Source organism: Buceros rhinoceros, unplaced genomic scaffold (assembly GCF_000710305.1).
Source record: "Buceros rhinoceros silvestris isolate BGI_N320 unplaced genomic scaffold, ASM71030v1 scaffold2902, whole genome shotgun sequence".
NCBI classification, from domain to species: domain Eukaryota; kingdom Metazoa; phylum Chordata; class Aves; order Bucerotiformes; family Bucerotidae; genus Buceros; species Buceros rhinoceros.
This window is the reverse complement of record NW_010396972.1, coordinates 96752-112252: the sequence shown is the minus strand read 5'-3', so window position 1 is coordinate 112252 and position 15501 is coordinate 96752. Positions and strand designations below refer to the sequence as shown.

At 41.7% G+C, this 15501-nt stretch overlaps 1 protein-coding gene across 1 annotated transcript; it reads left to right on the top strand.

The window, feature by feature from the left end:
- Nucleotides 1–740: 740 nt before the first annotated feature.
- Nucleotides 741–15177, top strand: ZDHHC7 (zinc finger, DHHC-type containing 7). The gene is made up of 7 exons (XM_010146047.1): nt 741–843; nt 4563–4885; nt 7655–7779; nt 11946–12042; nt 12473–12554; nt 13557–13687; nt 14659–15177. Exons 2-7 carry the CDS (start codon nt 4580–4582, stop codon nt 14833–14835), a joined length of 918 nt encoding a protein of 305 aa, XP_010144349.1. The 5' UTR covers nt 741–843; nt 4563–4579; the 3' UTR covers nt 14836–15177.
- The last annotated feature ends 324 nt before the right edge of the window (nt 15178–15501 follow it).

Sequence of the window (15501 nt, the reverse complement as noted above, 5' to 3'; positions counted from 1 at the left end):
GGTGGAGTTGAGTCTTATGGCCCAGTGGAGAAGAAGGGATGTGACTTAAGATCATGGGACACTTGTATTGTCAAAACGGCTTGTGCTGGCATTCGGTCCTTGTACTGGCTTGTTGTATGTGCCTGTATGGTGGAATTCTAGCAAGGAGAACTTTCAAAGAGTATATTCCCTTCAGCATAGCTGTGAGCCATTTTCTTCCATGTACAGAGTCTGGAATGAGTAGCTTCCTTATTTTAAATTGGCCGTAGCTTGGTCTAATAATTAGAGCTGTACCAATTTTTCCTACCTAAACTTAACGATTATAAAAATAGTGGTAGGTGTGTAATTAATACCCTGCTACCCAAAACCTGGCTGTAAGCTCTGAAGACAATCAAGTCGGATGATTATCTTTTAATACTCTTAGTCATATCTGGTTTTATTCATTTTTTTGCATATCTATTAGTCATACAGGAGCAGCAAACAGGAGAAAGAAGCAGCTGTTTGGATAAATTAGTTTGTAATGCTGAAATCTGGATATCCAACTGAAAAAGCAGTGAACAAGGCAGATAGAATGTTACTTGAAACACTGTTCAGAGCTTTTTAGTTTGTTCTTTGATAGCTTAATCTAAAAGTTTTTTCCTCTTGGTCAGAAGCTGCTTTGCTGCAAGAACATGCAGCGTATTTCGAAGTGCTACTATCTACGTATATTACTTGTGCTTAATGCTCTTCTTGATGAAGGAGGAGTGCTGTACTAATCAGTGTGGTGATGTCTTTTCAGCTTACATCAGATATGACTATGTGAATAGCCTGGGATAGCCCAAAGGAAGGTCACGATGTCAGAATAACGTACAAAACATTTGTGAGGTATGTGGGGATGTTTGTCATGCTCAAAAAATCTTTTGGTTGTCTTTAATGCAGTTAAACAAAATGAGTACAGTCATTTAATGCCATTTAATTCATCTACTAAAGAAGTTGATCCAAAAGTCATGTTTATCATGACACGCACAAATTTTTTTTTTCTAGAATCTTGATGTTCATTCAGTAACTTGTTGAGCAGCTGAAAACCTGCCTTGATTGAAAAATGATTGTATATTCCTTCTTCTGAGGTATTGCATCTTAGCTGGAAGGAATTACAAATTTGTGTTCTGCAGGACTTTCAGAATTGGGAGTTGTCTGTGATTCTTCTCAGACAGTTGAAAACATCTGTGCAGCAGCAGATCTGGAAGGAGTGGGGTTTCAAAACAGTCCTTTGGAGTAAAAAAAAAGACTTTCTGTTTGAAAAAATATGTATTGACTTTTTAAAACAAAAAGGTAAAATGTGGGGAAAATACTAAAAAGAATCAGTATTATAATACTAAAAATTAATATAAAAACCTAAAAAAAAATAGTATAATACTAAAAAATTCATTGTGATTTTGGTTGAATTTACCCTAAATTTGAATTAAACTAGAATTTGCCAGTGAAAAAATATTTTGCCAAAATCCGTGTGAAAGCCCTGTGTGTGACTGTTCCTGCAGCAGAGCCACTGAGGTCTTCAGAAGAAATTTGGCTCTTCAGAGCATTTGTTGGGTATTTTGTGTGCTTGATAACTTTGGCTTTACACTTCAAGGCTTAGCTGAAACTTCATTGTAGGTGCTTTTTGTGGATGTTTATGTTTTCAGAGAGAAGTTACACGAGAACATTTCCTGAAAGCTGTATATGCCTGTTTTGGATGAAATAACTCACTTGCCTGGCTATCTTCATATTCCAGCTGCAAATTATGTAGGCTTCTGAAACTCGGATTTTCTTTACAAGTCTTGCCTCCAAGGGGTGGTCGATATCCCAAAGTGCTATTGAAATTAATTGGCATAGATTGTCAGCTTATCTGTAACCATTAGGATAACTTAAAGAGGCTCAAGAGAGACCCTTGTCTGGGTTAGGTTAAGCTCAAATTGCTTTTAAGGGAGAAGTTTACTCTTTTCTAAGGTATTTTTCTGGTATGTGACTACCTTCATCCCTGGCTTAGCAGCCACGTTCTGGTAAGCAAGGAGGCTTCTGTGTGAAGAAACCAAATGAGAAAACCCCCACGTGTGGATAGAAAACAGTGTAACTACTAGAGGTTGTAAAACTGCAATGTTAGCAACTAGGTCCAAGCACCAGAGCCATGTTCAGTTAGTTCTGATTCCCAGCCCAAGTACATAGCCCTCACTTATCCGTGTCCTGTCAGTATCTCAGCTGTATTTTAACTGTTGCTCCGCAATGTCTGTGCTGCGGTCTGCATATACTCGTGTTCGTTTCTAGTCTCTTGGATTATTCCTGCCTAGTTCTAGCATTAAGGTTAAGGATCAGAAAGATTTACTGGTCAGAATATCTTTGTCTGATTCCTAGTAGATAGGAGTGAGTTTTTTAAAGGGTTTAGGAGTAGCTTCATCTGAAAAAAAGACCCGCACTGAACTAGTTATCTGCTAATGGTCACATTCACCATTTCAGACTAACAAAGAGATCCTGTGTTCGAGGTCTTGGGATCTAAATTGAAGTGTGATAATTCCTACCAGACATAGGCAGGCTACCATTAAGGAGAGGGAAAAAATGGAGACTTCTGTGTGGCTGTCACCAATCAATATAAATGCTTTCAAGTTTCTCTCAGACATGAACTTTAATAGCGTGAATCGATACGATTTTTAGAACACAATATCCTTTTAAAGTAGCTGGCTATTCTTGATGCATAATGTTTAAGCTTTAATTTGTCTCGGTTTATTGATAGCATTTCAGTTCTGCCATTCCCTATCTGCTTATTAGAGATGCCTGGAAAATAATTCTGTTTTCATGAAAACTCTTAAGGTTTCAAGTCTTGTTTTTGTTTCGTGTTGGAACAACAACAAAGCCCTGAAAGAGTTTTCATGAAATTAAACTGATTAATATGCTCTTTGAAAATGTGATTCGTGTAATCCATTGCCATGCTAATTTAACCACTGCCATTTGTTTCCCTCAAGTTTGGTCTGGTCTGAGACTGTTTTGTAAGTTATCCAGTATATCTTTGTAACAGGTTTGTGGGGTTTTTTCAACACAATAGCACTTTTGTCAACGACTTGAGCTGCTTTCGAACCTGCCGTGTTTTTAGTTATGAACAGTGTGCTAGAACAGCTTTATTTCTATTCTGTTTTTAACTTCTGCTCTTCCTTGGGTTGCTGGAGCAGTATGAAAAGTCACCAGTCTGATGCCATAATTGGATGTTTTCTGAGAGACATGAACTCTGATTTAATGAAGACTTTGCTATTTTAGTTTGAGATAAAAGAAAGAGGTCGTATTTTTAACAAAAGAGAAGGAATGGTTTATGGGCACAGCAAGGTGAAAATGAAACAGCTCTAAAATCCCTTTGTCTCACCAGCCTTGATTGTGATGAGTTGACCCTGGCTGGACACCAGGCGCCCACCAGAGTCACACTGTCACTCCCCTCCTCAGCTGGACAGGGGAGAGAAAATATAATGAAAGGCTCATGGGTCGAGATAAGGGCAGGGAGATCACTCAGCAATTACCGTCATGGGCAAAACAGACTTGGCTTGGGGAAATTAGCTTAATTTATTACCCATCAAATCAGAGAAGATTAATGAGGAATAAAACATACATCTTAAAACACCTTCCTCTCACCCCTCCCTTCTTCCAGGGCTTACCTTCACTCCCAATTTCTCTACCTCCTCCCCAGAGGCTCAGGGGGATGGGGAATGGGGAATGGGGGTTGCGGTCCGTTCATCACACATTGTTTCTGCTGCTCCTTCCTCCTCAGGGTCAGGACTCCTCATGCTCTTCTTTGCTTCATTGTGGGGTCTCTCCCGTGGGAGACAGTCCTCCATGAACTTCTCCAGCATGAGTCCTTCCCACATGCTGCAGTTCTTCACGAACTGCTCTAGCGTGGACTCTTCTCTCCTCAGGTCCTGCCAGGAGCCTGCTCCAGCGCGGACTTCCCTTGGGGTCACAGCCTCCTTTGGGCACATCCACTTGCTCCACCGTGGGGTCCTTCATGGCCTACTGGTGGATCTGCTCCACCGTGGACCTGCATGGGCTGCAGGGGGGCAACCTGCCTCACCATGGTCTTCACCACGGGCTGCAGGGGAATCTCTGCTCTGGCACCTGGAGCACCTCCTCCCCCTCCTTCTTCACTGACCTTGGTGTCTGCAGAGTTGTTTCTCTCACATATTCTCACTCCCCTGTCCCATGTGTAGTTGTGCAAGTTTTTTTTCCCCTTCTTAAATATGTCACCTCAGAGGCGCTGCCACCATTGCTGATGGGCTTGGCCTTGGCCACCAGCAGATGCATCTTGGAGCCGGCTGGCGTTGGTCCCCTCAGAACACGGGAAAAGCTTCTAGCAACTACTCACAGAAGCCACTGCTGTTAGCACCCTACTACCAAAATGTGACCACACAAACCCAATACAATGATTACAGAAATATTTCATCTTTGTGTAGTCATAGAATTTTTCAGATTTTGATCAAGAAAAATCTCAGTAATCTATTTTGAGCTTGGATGTTTTATCTTCCAGAAGTAACAGGAGCCATCTGTATTTCCAGTTTCCTCATGCATAATAATGGTACCTTTGCTTCCTGCAGGGCAAGGCCAGAAAACCATGCAGTCATCAGGGCACAGATTCCGTGATGTTGAGCACCACCCGCTTCTTGCTGAAAATGACAGCTACGATTCCTCTTCCTCAGAGGCCGACATGGCAGAGAGGGTTTGGTTCATCCGGGATGGCTGTGGTATGGTCTGTGCTATAATGACATGGCTTCTGGTTGTCTATGCAGACTTCGTAGTGACTTTTGTCATGTTGCTGCCTTCCAAAGACTTTTGGTACTCTGTGATCAACGGAGTTCTCTTTAACTGCTTGGCAGTGCTAGCTTTGTCATCGCATCTGAGAACTATGCTAACTGATCCAGTAAGTATGCAATCATTCCTTGACGGTGGATTGTTCTCTCACCTAGCTCATCGTCTGCAGAGAAATGTGGGGAAGTGGTATCAGTCTTCTCCTGCCAGGAAAATGGATGCAAAGTAGTGGTAGATTCAAAAAGTACAGATATTGTCCTGTACTTTTTCTGTTGTTCTGTTAATGAAACCATAAATAACTTTCCACTTGAGGAGCAGGCAGTATGAAATTGAGAGAGACGTTGGCTCATGAGAAATACAGTTTATGTGTAAAATATTAATGCAGGTTCTGAAGAAGCTGATAAAGTTCTTCTGGCTTAGTTTTGCTTTTTTCATCAGACATGTTTTCAAAACTTCGTAAGAAGTTGTAGCTTCATCCGTTGTTTCATTTGAAATATGTCTTCCATTTCTGGCACATGAAAGAGCTTTGAGGCAGACGTGCTGAAGAACCTCAGTCAGATAGTGGCACAAAGCAAGAACTGCTGTCCTACATGATTCATGCATTTTTGTGTTTAGGTGTTTGGAGTCAGTGGGAAAGGAGACGTAGGTTGAACCCACATTATAACAGTGGGGGTGTAAGAGGTCTTGAGAGTACTCAATTCTTAGGACTGTTACTTTTCAACAGTTCAAGAGATGAAATTGTTTATTTTATACTAAAATCTATTACTCTTTTTAGGGAATTAATCTGGGGAGAGAAGGGTGAGGGGAAAACCATCTATTTTCTCCAGATTTTTGAGACAGTAACATGTATACAGGAGTTAGGGGAGCATTCAAAAAAGCATCAGGGTGTTGTGGTTAATGGTTTTCTTGGGCTTTGATTTACTTCTGAGCCCACACCCAGTGATGAAGCATACAGACTATAACAGCTAAAAGTTAATGGTTTAAGGACAGATTGCTTAAAAATATGTTCTGGTGAAACTGTGTGTCTTTCTAGACCTATGTTCTTTATGGATAAAACACGATACAAATGGGGATGAGTCATATCTTTTTTAGTCCCCTCCTTTCCTGCTGACTCCGAGAATGGAAGACACGACTGTGTGATAGAAACGAAGATTGAAGGAAAAAAGAAATAAACTGCCTCAAAACATATGTGAATTAAATGTACTCTTTTAAGTAAAATTTAAGTAAAAAATAGCTTTTTCACTGAAAAGAATTGGTGACTGTCTGAGACTGTGAAAGATGTTTTTGAAATAGAGCATATTTTTATCAGCAGAATGCTAAATTCTTGGCCAGAACTTACTGTTCTTAGGTGAATAGGTGAACGTGAGGTGTGTTTTATAAGCATAAATTTACCTGGAACAAGATAAGTTTGTGTTTTAGGAGCCCTCCCTGTGATAATTCACTATGTTTCCACCAAAGTATTAACTTCGGAGAGAACACTCATATGACAACAAACACTTCAGCCATATGAGTGTGGAAGAACCCTCCCTCATTTCGGACACCTGCAAAGGGCAGCTGGCTCAAGTTTGAAGCATTGCATAGCCAAAGGGTTCATCTGGGGCAGAACTTGAGATGTGTCTTGGACAACACGAGCACAACTTTTTTGTTCCAGGCCGTAGGCAACAAAAACTCTCTGCCTAAGTAGAGAGGTGTTTCACAATTGAATCTGAAGTGCCTGCTGGTTTCTTAACTCTGTCCTTCCTTTAGGTGTCTGTGTGAAGTGGTGATATTGCCAGTGCCTTTTTTTTTTATGAATGAGAAATAGTTATGGAAGGTTGTGGATGATTTCAGCCAACCTGAAGAAGGTTGTCCCTGCGTGAAGGTGGTGCTGGCCTGGAGGAGTTGGTTCTGAAAAGCCATTGCGCTTTCGTTTCACATCCCGGTTTCTCTCACAATCACTTTCTACCATAGATAAGCCTTTAGCCCCGTAAATAAGTGAGGTGGCAGTGGTACTGTCCGTGATTTTCTTCTTACTAATCCAAAGTTAGATACCGATCTCATGAGGCTCTAGATGAATATTGTTACTGAAAGAAGCAATCCTGGCTCCTATTCCTGTCTGTCATCTTCCTCATTGTGCTGAAACAGCTGCTACTGCAGCTCCCTGGTGAACAGCTCAGAGAACTAATCAGGACAAAATAATTTCTTTCCTGATGGGTTGTTTTTCTGCTGGATCGGGTCCTTCAACTGTTGACCGTGTAGCCACTCAAACTTCTGCAGTAGCAGAAGGCAGCAGGAGGTACTAGATGTAGAGAGAAGAAGCCACTGATGGATCATGCTGACAGTGTCTGAGTTAAAAGCTGAAGTATAACACAAACAGGATGACTGTGGGTTCTCAAAAACTTGTTATGTGGCGCAGGCGGCTAAATCTTGGATTCAGAGTTGAAATAATGTTGAAGTAGTGGTTGCTGATTTAACTTTTGTGAATGGCTTGGCCTAATAATCAAAGGCCACAATTAACATACGCTGCAGTAAGAAAGCACGTGTGTTTGAGTAGGGCTTGTTCAGAATAACTTCTCAGCAAATATTGTACCTGCAGTGCTTGTACCTGCATGTAAAGATGTGTTTTCTTCATTTCATGTGTGCTGGTGACAGTAGATTCTATCAGAATTATGCTAATACTTGGCCGTAGGTGAGTCTTGTGGAAATGAGATTGAATTTGAGGTCAAGCAGAGGTAGCTTATTCATTTGGAAATGATTCTGGCTTATGACAGACTAGCTTTAGATAAACGAACTTATTTCAGCAGTTACCCTGAGATTGCTGATCTGAAGTCTATAAAATGTATTTTTAAATGCTCTCATACCATTTAAGAAGCTTTCTCTCCTTTAATTGAAATTATTTCAGGGGGCTGTACCCAAAGGAAATGCCACTAAAGAATACATGGATAATTTGCAACTGAAACCAGGAGAAGTGATCTACAAATGCCCGAAGTGCTGCAGTATCAAACCGGAACGCGCTCACCACTGCAGGTACGCCAGAGTTCTCCCGAAAGCGGTTACGCAGATTGAGTCTTGTAATAATGATCCTCATATTTAGGTCTTAGGTTTTTTTTCCCCACAAATTTCTTTTGCTGTAAGGACCGAAGCGATGATAATTTGAGCCAAACATGCTATTGAAGCGGTAGTAAATGTATCCAGTTTTAATTAATTCTGTCTTTTGTGTTCTCGGGCACTGTGCATATGCATTTGTAATGCTCATTGTGTGAGGGTTGAAAATAGATATGGCTGCATAATTAACTTACATAACTATGGAAATGTTTCTGGTGGCTCTCTCTAGGTGTGAGGAGTGATACGCGTGGAGTTGTGTGGCGTATTCAATTTAAGTCTCTGAGTTAGTGCCCATCAAAAGAACGGAGTGAAGTCTTGTCAGGACTTTCAAGTTACTCTGTGGATTTGTGGTTTCTAAATTAAATGTCTCGGTGTATGTCGCTTATCTGTGTGAAAGTTATGGCTGAGGAGCTATTTCCATTATAAATACTCAGCCTTGGCACTGAAATCTTCTGCTCTCAGATGTGAGTGGGTTTTTGTATCTGGAGTGTGAAGGGAAAAGTTTCATGAATAGTCAAGTACAGAATTATCTTCAGTTGGTTTGTCTGGGCTGTAGGTCAGCTTTTGCGTGGCAGTGGGTACCAGGCCTGCCTTCACGTGCAGTGCGTTTGGTTCCAGCTGGCTTTGTTAGCTCTGGCAGAGCGTCACTGTCGCCATTGCTCAGCGGGCCTGGGGCAGAATATAAACTGTTAATCTCTGGGGATCCAAACCAGCTTTGCGCCGTCTGTTCAGATGTCCTGGCGTGGTGGGTGTGTTGCGATAAAGGGACACCTGAGAGCCTCTGCTGAGCACAGGCTGGATCTTACTAATGTTCTCATCTCAGATTTAGGCTGGCTCCTAGCAGGTATCTTTGTGAAGTTTCCCATCTTGAATCCTGTGAGGATTTACTAATTTGGAAGTAGCCCTAAATGGAGACATCTTATGTTGAATTCTGAGCAAAAAAGCTGGAGCATTGAGAGCTGCACGGCTCTGTGTGGGCAGCGCTTACCTGCCAGACCTAGAGCTAACAGCCGTGGAGGATTCAGACAAGGGTCCCTTGGGTGCATCACCCTCAGCAGGCACTGTGTTACCTGGGATGTTACAGTAGCCTGTTGTCCCCGTTAAGGCGGCGTTCATTGGAAAATTATTTTTTCATGGAAAAAGAATAGAAGTCTGCTAAGTAGGGACTTCAAATATATTGTTTATAGCAAAAATTTGAGTGACTTTTATTGTTACAGCCAAGCAAGAATGAGTAGTGTCTGCAAGGAAGGAAATCTGTGATCCTTTCAAAGGGTTTGTTTGTAAGTTGGGTTTCTAAAACAAACTGCATAGACAGGTAAATAGGCTGGAAACCAGCTCCCCAGACCTGATTCTTTGCCATAGGTTTAGCACTGCAGAAGTTTACTGAATAGCAAAAATGTTTTTTGGATTATTCTGCCAACCCTTTATTGGCTTATAAACCCATTCCAAGGTCATTAAAAGGATGGTCTTGTCCCAAGTAGTCAAAGTGGCAATTTGCTGATAGAAGAGACTTGAAAATGGAAATTGAAGTTGCTTCCTGTTGGGAAATACTCACACTCAAAGCCACAGTGTGTGTTTTGAGTAGTAAATTATTAACAGAAGAGACTCTTACGATGTCGTTATGAAAATTGTTGTGCAACACTGCAGCAGGAGTTCTTTTAAGGAGGAAAAATAGTTTCATAATACTCGTTAGTGATGGAGAAAAGAACAAGAAACTTATTTACAGCTCAATATGTAGCCTCAGTGAAATCGATTGAACTGAGGTTTTACTAAGCAGTTCACATTTTTGGGATAAGGAGGAGGCTTACTCTGAGTGAGTGCAGTTTCGTGTTCAGTGAAGGAGCACAGCTCTCATTATTTCGAGCCTATTCTGAGCGCCTGCGCTTCTGTGCGGGGAACTGTGATTCAGAACGAGCCACTGAGATGTCTGCATCAGCCCTCCTGTGAATTTCTGTTACCCAGAGCAAGTTCTCCCAAGCCATTAGCTGTGTCTTTCTGAACATTATCTTTGAAACCTCTTAATTCCATGTGCGTTCAACAGCAGTGCCAAGCTGGAAACAACCTTCCACTGTCCACCGCTGCTTGCGCTCACTGCTATATTGCTCCTTCCTCCTGGGTAAGCCTTGAGTGTTCACACATAGCGAAATGACCCGGGGTGCAGCTGATGGAGTGTCTTCGCCAGACTCTTGCTGCACGAACATCTGTGCTTGGACAGGGGAAGGAACAGAATACAAGTGGTGGGGGTAGGAAGAAGGCAGAACCGCTGTTCTAAGTGTTGCTGTGAGTTTGTTGGCTGGAAGTGTTCGTTGAGTCGTGGTGTGAGCTTAGAAATGAAGGCAGGGTTCCAGACATCTGATGTCTCAGAGCTCTGCGTGGGCTTGCGAGAACTTCTGAATGAGCAGAAGTGAGTCCTACCCACCTCACATCCTCTGGTGTTTGACTTGATTGAGTCTGGATGTGAATTTACTCAGTACTTCACGTTAATATTGTTTTTAGAGTGACACTATATGTCCTGTGTTACGTTAGGACAGGAGATACTCTGCCTGGTTGTGGTAACAGGAGTTCACTCACCTTCCCACAGAGCTCGGGAAATTAATGGGAGGCTGCACTTAGAAATGAAAGGCATTTGGAGAGCCTCCTGAACGCCTTCTCTTGAGTGATACCAGTTTCTTCTGCTCTGGAGAATGGTTGTGGTGTTTTGTTACTGTACGGGGATTTTCCTGCGTAACTGACGCTATTTAAAAAGTAATTTGCATCAGAGGGTGAATTGTCTTTCAAGTCCATAAAACAAGAGGCAGTGGGAATGTGGGGGCAGGATTATGATGGCTCAGGGCAAAGGGGGCTCCAGAGGAGCAGTGGGAGATTTGGGATGCTTTCATACAACCTGCACAGGAGTAAGCTCTGCTGTTTGCTGAATTACCTTGTAATCGTGCATGTGTGATGGCTTCAAAGTCTTTTTATGCTTTGGAGCATTGATTACAAACACACACACACCCCCTTCCTTCATTCTAGTGACAGTCATCAAGCTTTGCTCCGTGGCTTGTCACTGCAGTGGAGACCATACGTAAATAAGCATGTGTTTAAAAACAAAGGATTTTCAGCAACAGTGCCTGCATTTTTTAGGCTTATTTGGCATCGTAACTGCTGGAATGAAAATGCTTAATATTTTGGATCTTCTGCAGGAAAATCTGGACCCCTTTGAGTGTGTGGCTTTCTTCAGCTAGGAAAAACATTACTTAAGCTATTAATTTATGGAGTAACTTCAACACATGTTGCAACTGTTCTGTTTCTCTTGTATAACTGTTCATGTCTAGCTGCAGATGGACCTGCATGTAAGAGAAACGAGCCCTCTGGAGCTGTATGGCCTAGCAGCTGTAAACCGGAGTTATTGAAATGTTTGACACTGCTGGAAATAACCTTGACTCAAAGCTGAGCAGAAACTAAGCAATTAGTTGCCCAGGACAGTAGTGTTTAGGAATTCATTAACAAGTAGGTGAAGAATGTGCCCTACTTATAGTTTCAGTGTTTTTATTGGTGTGGGGGAAGTGAGGTGTGACCCTGGAAGCTGTTCTTCAGATTTTGGTTGCATCTGCTTAGAATTGTATGGCCAGTTGAAACCTCAGCAGCGGCAGTTTCTGTCTTGAAGATGTGAATTTCTTTTTTCTGATTCATAAACTGAATTTGAAAGTCTGTAAACTTGAAATTCCTTTGTCTAAAAAATCTTCTCGAGAAGGGAAGGGGGCTTTAACACTTAAGAAAGAACTGAAACTTTGCTCATTCAGTGCCACAAGTGTCTAAAACAAGTTCCTGGGTTCTCTTGATTGTGTTTGGATTGTGCAATAATTCTCACATTAATACTGTTTCTCTTATGGAAGGAATACCTTATGTACACAGTCAGTTCTGTGACAACCAGAGGCTGAGCTGTGAGCGAGCAAAACGTTTCTTGAAAGAAATGCAAATAAAATCACTGTTTGCCATTTGGCAAGAAAGGTTTCAGCACATCACCTCATGACCACTGGATACGCTTGTTGCTACGATAAAATGCCAAGTATTGTTTCTCAGCAGAAGTCTCTCTTCCTTTCCTCCAGTATTTGCAAACGATGTATTCGAAAGATGGATCACCACTGCCCATGGGTGAATAATTGTGTGGGGGAGAAAAATCAGAGGTTTTTTGTTCTGTTTACGGTAAGTGAAAATCAACAGCAGTTTGAGCTCAGTATGAGCCTACCTCGATTATAACAATTTTGGTTGTGCTTAACAGTGAGTCATGGCTTAAGGGCACAATTGTTTTGTGTTGGTGGGGCTTTTTTTCCCTTCTATGCGAGATATTTTCCAAGCGGGAAGATATTTCTACTCATTTTAATCTTGTAAAGTGCTGTTATTTTAAACTCTCTTAATTTTGATAATTTTAACTGTGATCTAGGGAGCTAATCCTTAAGCTTTGATTGTTGCCCACGCTTTTAGATTCCATTTTAATTAGAGCTTGTTTTTATCACTGTATCGAATTAAAAAATTGAAATCGGAAGGTAGTGCACTGTGCTGTGAAGGCTGGCTGAGAGGAATGTCCAGTTTACTGCCCGACAGTGGTTAAAAGTAAGCGTTCTCTCATTTCCAGATGTATATAGCCCTAATTTCAGCTCATGCGCTCGTACTGTGTGGGTTTCAGTTCTTCTCCTGTGTCCGAGGGCAGTGGACTGGTAAGCAAATACTTTACTGTCGTAATCTAGAAGATGTTAAGGGAATGTCATGGGGTTCCACCTATTTCAGTCCCATGGATGAATATTTCAGGATTTCAATCCTTTTAAAGAGAGGTCCTGAAAATATTTTGTACAAACAGATTTCGTCTTCATTCTGTACCTGGAGCCAGCTGTGGGGCTCCTGTAGAAAAGAAATTCCCTAAATTGTTCCAGTTTGTTTAGGTGTCTGGCTTCCTTTTCTTAGTGTTCCAAAGTGTCAGAGCTCCTTCTGATCTGTTCTTTTTGCAGACGACAGTTGATCGTATGTTCTTCCTCATACCTGAAACAAGGGAATCTATGTGACTGGTTCTTGGCTGAATATTCCATTAAAGGGGTGGAATCTTAGTCCTTCTAAGGACTAACCTGTCTTTTACTTGAAACATTCTGCTGTCTGTGTACCATCCCTTTTCTTCTCCGTTTGATTCTGAGTTAATCAGTTGATCAGATAATTTCCAGAGATACAGCTCTAAGTGAGAACCTGATTACTTTGTGTGGTGAATTAAAAAAATTAATTAAAAGCCATCACAGCAAAATGGAATGTCTGGATTAAGCAGCAAGTCAGAGCTGACAGTGGGGATGGTTTCTACCGTGTTTGTCATGCATGAAACTGGAAGCTGCTGTCATCTTTAAGTGCAGTTCTGAGTACGTAAATCATCTCACCTGCAAACATTTATTTGATATCCTTGAAATGTTGAGGCAGGACTGTAGTAATGCGGTTCCAGGTGCTTTATAGGAAGCCAAATGTGTTACTTCCTTAAAATCCTTCATTTCCTTGGGCAGCAAATAAAGCTGCTGCAGTGTTAGAAATGAAAATTTTGTTGTAATTGTGAAATACCATTTCAGCTGTCAGGTATTTTAGCTTTTATTGCTGTTTGTGGAAGGGGGGATGTCTCAACAGGAACATGTTCTGTAGATGTTTTTTAAATTTTTTTTTTTTTATAACTACATATATCCTTTTCACAGAATGCAGTGACTTCTCCCCACCTGTAACTGTGATCCTGATGATCTTCTTGTGCCTTGAGGGTTTTCTGTTTCTCACTTTCACCGCAGTCATGTTTGGCACCCAAATCCACTCAATATGCAACGACGAAACGGTAAAGACCTCCACGTCTGTACGCTGTAACAATTGCTGTAGGAAGATGTGACTGAGGATCTTATTTTGGAGGAAACCCTAAATCTGAAATAGTTCATAAGTTTGATTTTTCTACCATTGTAAGGGTTGAAGTACTTTCTTGGGGTTTGCTAACAGAAGCTCTTGGGTTATTTGCTTTTCTGGCATAAATTTTATAATTAGGTTTTCAACTGCAGCTTCTGACTACAGTTTGGGCTCTCTCTTCCCAACTCTCACAAACTCCTGACAGGTGTCATGAGAAATGTCTGCTTTTCTCAGGGTTACACTTGAACTGGGTATCTTCCATCAACCCTTCTACTTCGATAACACCTGTATTGGAGTATAACCGTAGTGTGGACATTTGGCTCCCTTGCCCTTAGGTCTGCAGTGTTAAGCCTTGAGCTTTTTGACTGGAAACATGGAATTTGAATCTTGTGGCTGTTCAGAATTTTCTCACGTGAGGCTGTTTCAGTGTACTTCTGTCCCGAAGAGTAACTGTGAAAAACAGCTGGTAAATTCCCAGGCTTCATTAGTGGGAAATATAAAAAGTAATCATCAGAATGAGTGTTTAGGAGAGCAAGGCTTGCTGCGGTAATTGCAGCACAAGAGCCTTCTTGGAAGCCTCATGGTCTGGTTTCATTAGAGTAAACAACTTCTAATGCAGGTAAATTGCCTGTGGATCCCCTACGGTAACTCAGCGTTGCTGGTCGTTTCGTCTTGCAGCTTGAGGGGGTAGAGGTAGGGTGATTATATTCTAAGTCGTCTGCCCTGTACCCACAGGCTAAATCAGCCCTTCTTACTTCTTCCTTACTAAACATGTAACAGTAAGAAACCAAATCAGCGCATTAGCTCTGCGTTAAAAGAATGCAAAATAGTCATCGCTTGATAACTGCCGTTAGGCTTCACTGAACCTTGGACCTAACAGTGGGTCCTCGCATGTCTGTTTGTGCACAGGAAATCGAAAGATTGAAGAGTGAAAAGCCAACATGGGAGCGGAGACTCCGCTGGGAAGGAATGAAATCGGTTTTTGGGGGCCAGCCTTCACTCCTGTGGATCAACCCCTTCGCAGGATTTCGAATCAGGCGACTTCTGTTGAGGGCAAAGAAAGGAGGACCTGAGTTTTCTGTTTGAGTTTAATTATGCTGGAACTTGCAAGAATACTATATAATATTTATTTGGGGCCAGAGAAGGCTGACTACATATAGTCTGTGACCAGGAGAAACTGATACCAGACATTTGCTTGTAGCAAGCAGAGTTTTATACGTTTATCGTCACAGACATCTCATTAACTTTCAGAGACGCAAGCTGGATCTGTAACGGTCTTAACAGCAAGATAACAAAGGAAAAGCACGAGGTCACACTAAAGAAGCCAAATGTCATGCTACTGTAATTTATTTTGTGAGATTAATTATCCCACTTTTGTTAAACCCTTTTTCTTTGATAAATGGGGAATTACCTGCGTGTTTTTATAAAGGTATGTCCTTAGGTGCAGTTGTCAATCATAAGGAGGAGCATTCTGGTGAAAGTCGATCTCAAATGAGACCTCGCCTTGTAAATCCAGTTTTCAGGGAATAGTGGTTTGTTCAGTTTTAATTTCTGTTTCAGCTTGTCCTGATAAACAGAGCTGTACTCTTGTGTCCCACTCCAGACACACATTCCTCATATGCAAGTGATTCAGAGGACTGGTGCACACACCAGCATAACACCCCAGAGGCACTGTTACACCCCTGCCAAATGTCTTCCTAAGCTCACAAAAGCGCGTCCTGTGTTTGGCAGTATTAATCTCATGTGGCGTTT

What these genes read in the sequence shown, in the direction of transcription:
- ZDHHC7 (XM_010146047.1), top strand. Translation starts at nt 4,580, where the DNA reads ATGCAGTCATCAGGGCACAGATTCCGTGATGTTGAGCACCACCCGCTT. An exon ending in GAACGCGCTCACCACTGCAG is followed by an intron (nt 7,780 to 11,945) that starts GTACGCCAGAGT and finishes CCTTTCCTCCAG; the next exon opens with TATTTGCAAACGATGTATTC. An exon ending in CAATATGCAACGACGAAACG is followed by an intron (nt 13,688 to 14,658) that starts GTAAAGACCTCC and finishes GTTTGTGCACAG; the next exon opens with GAAATCGAAAGATTGAAGAG.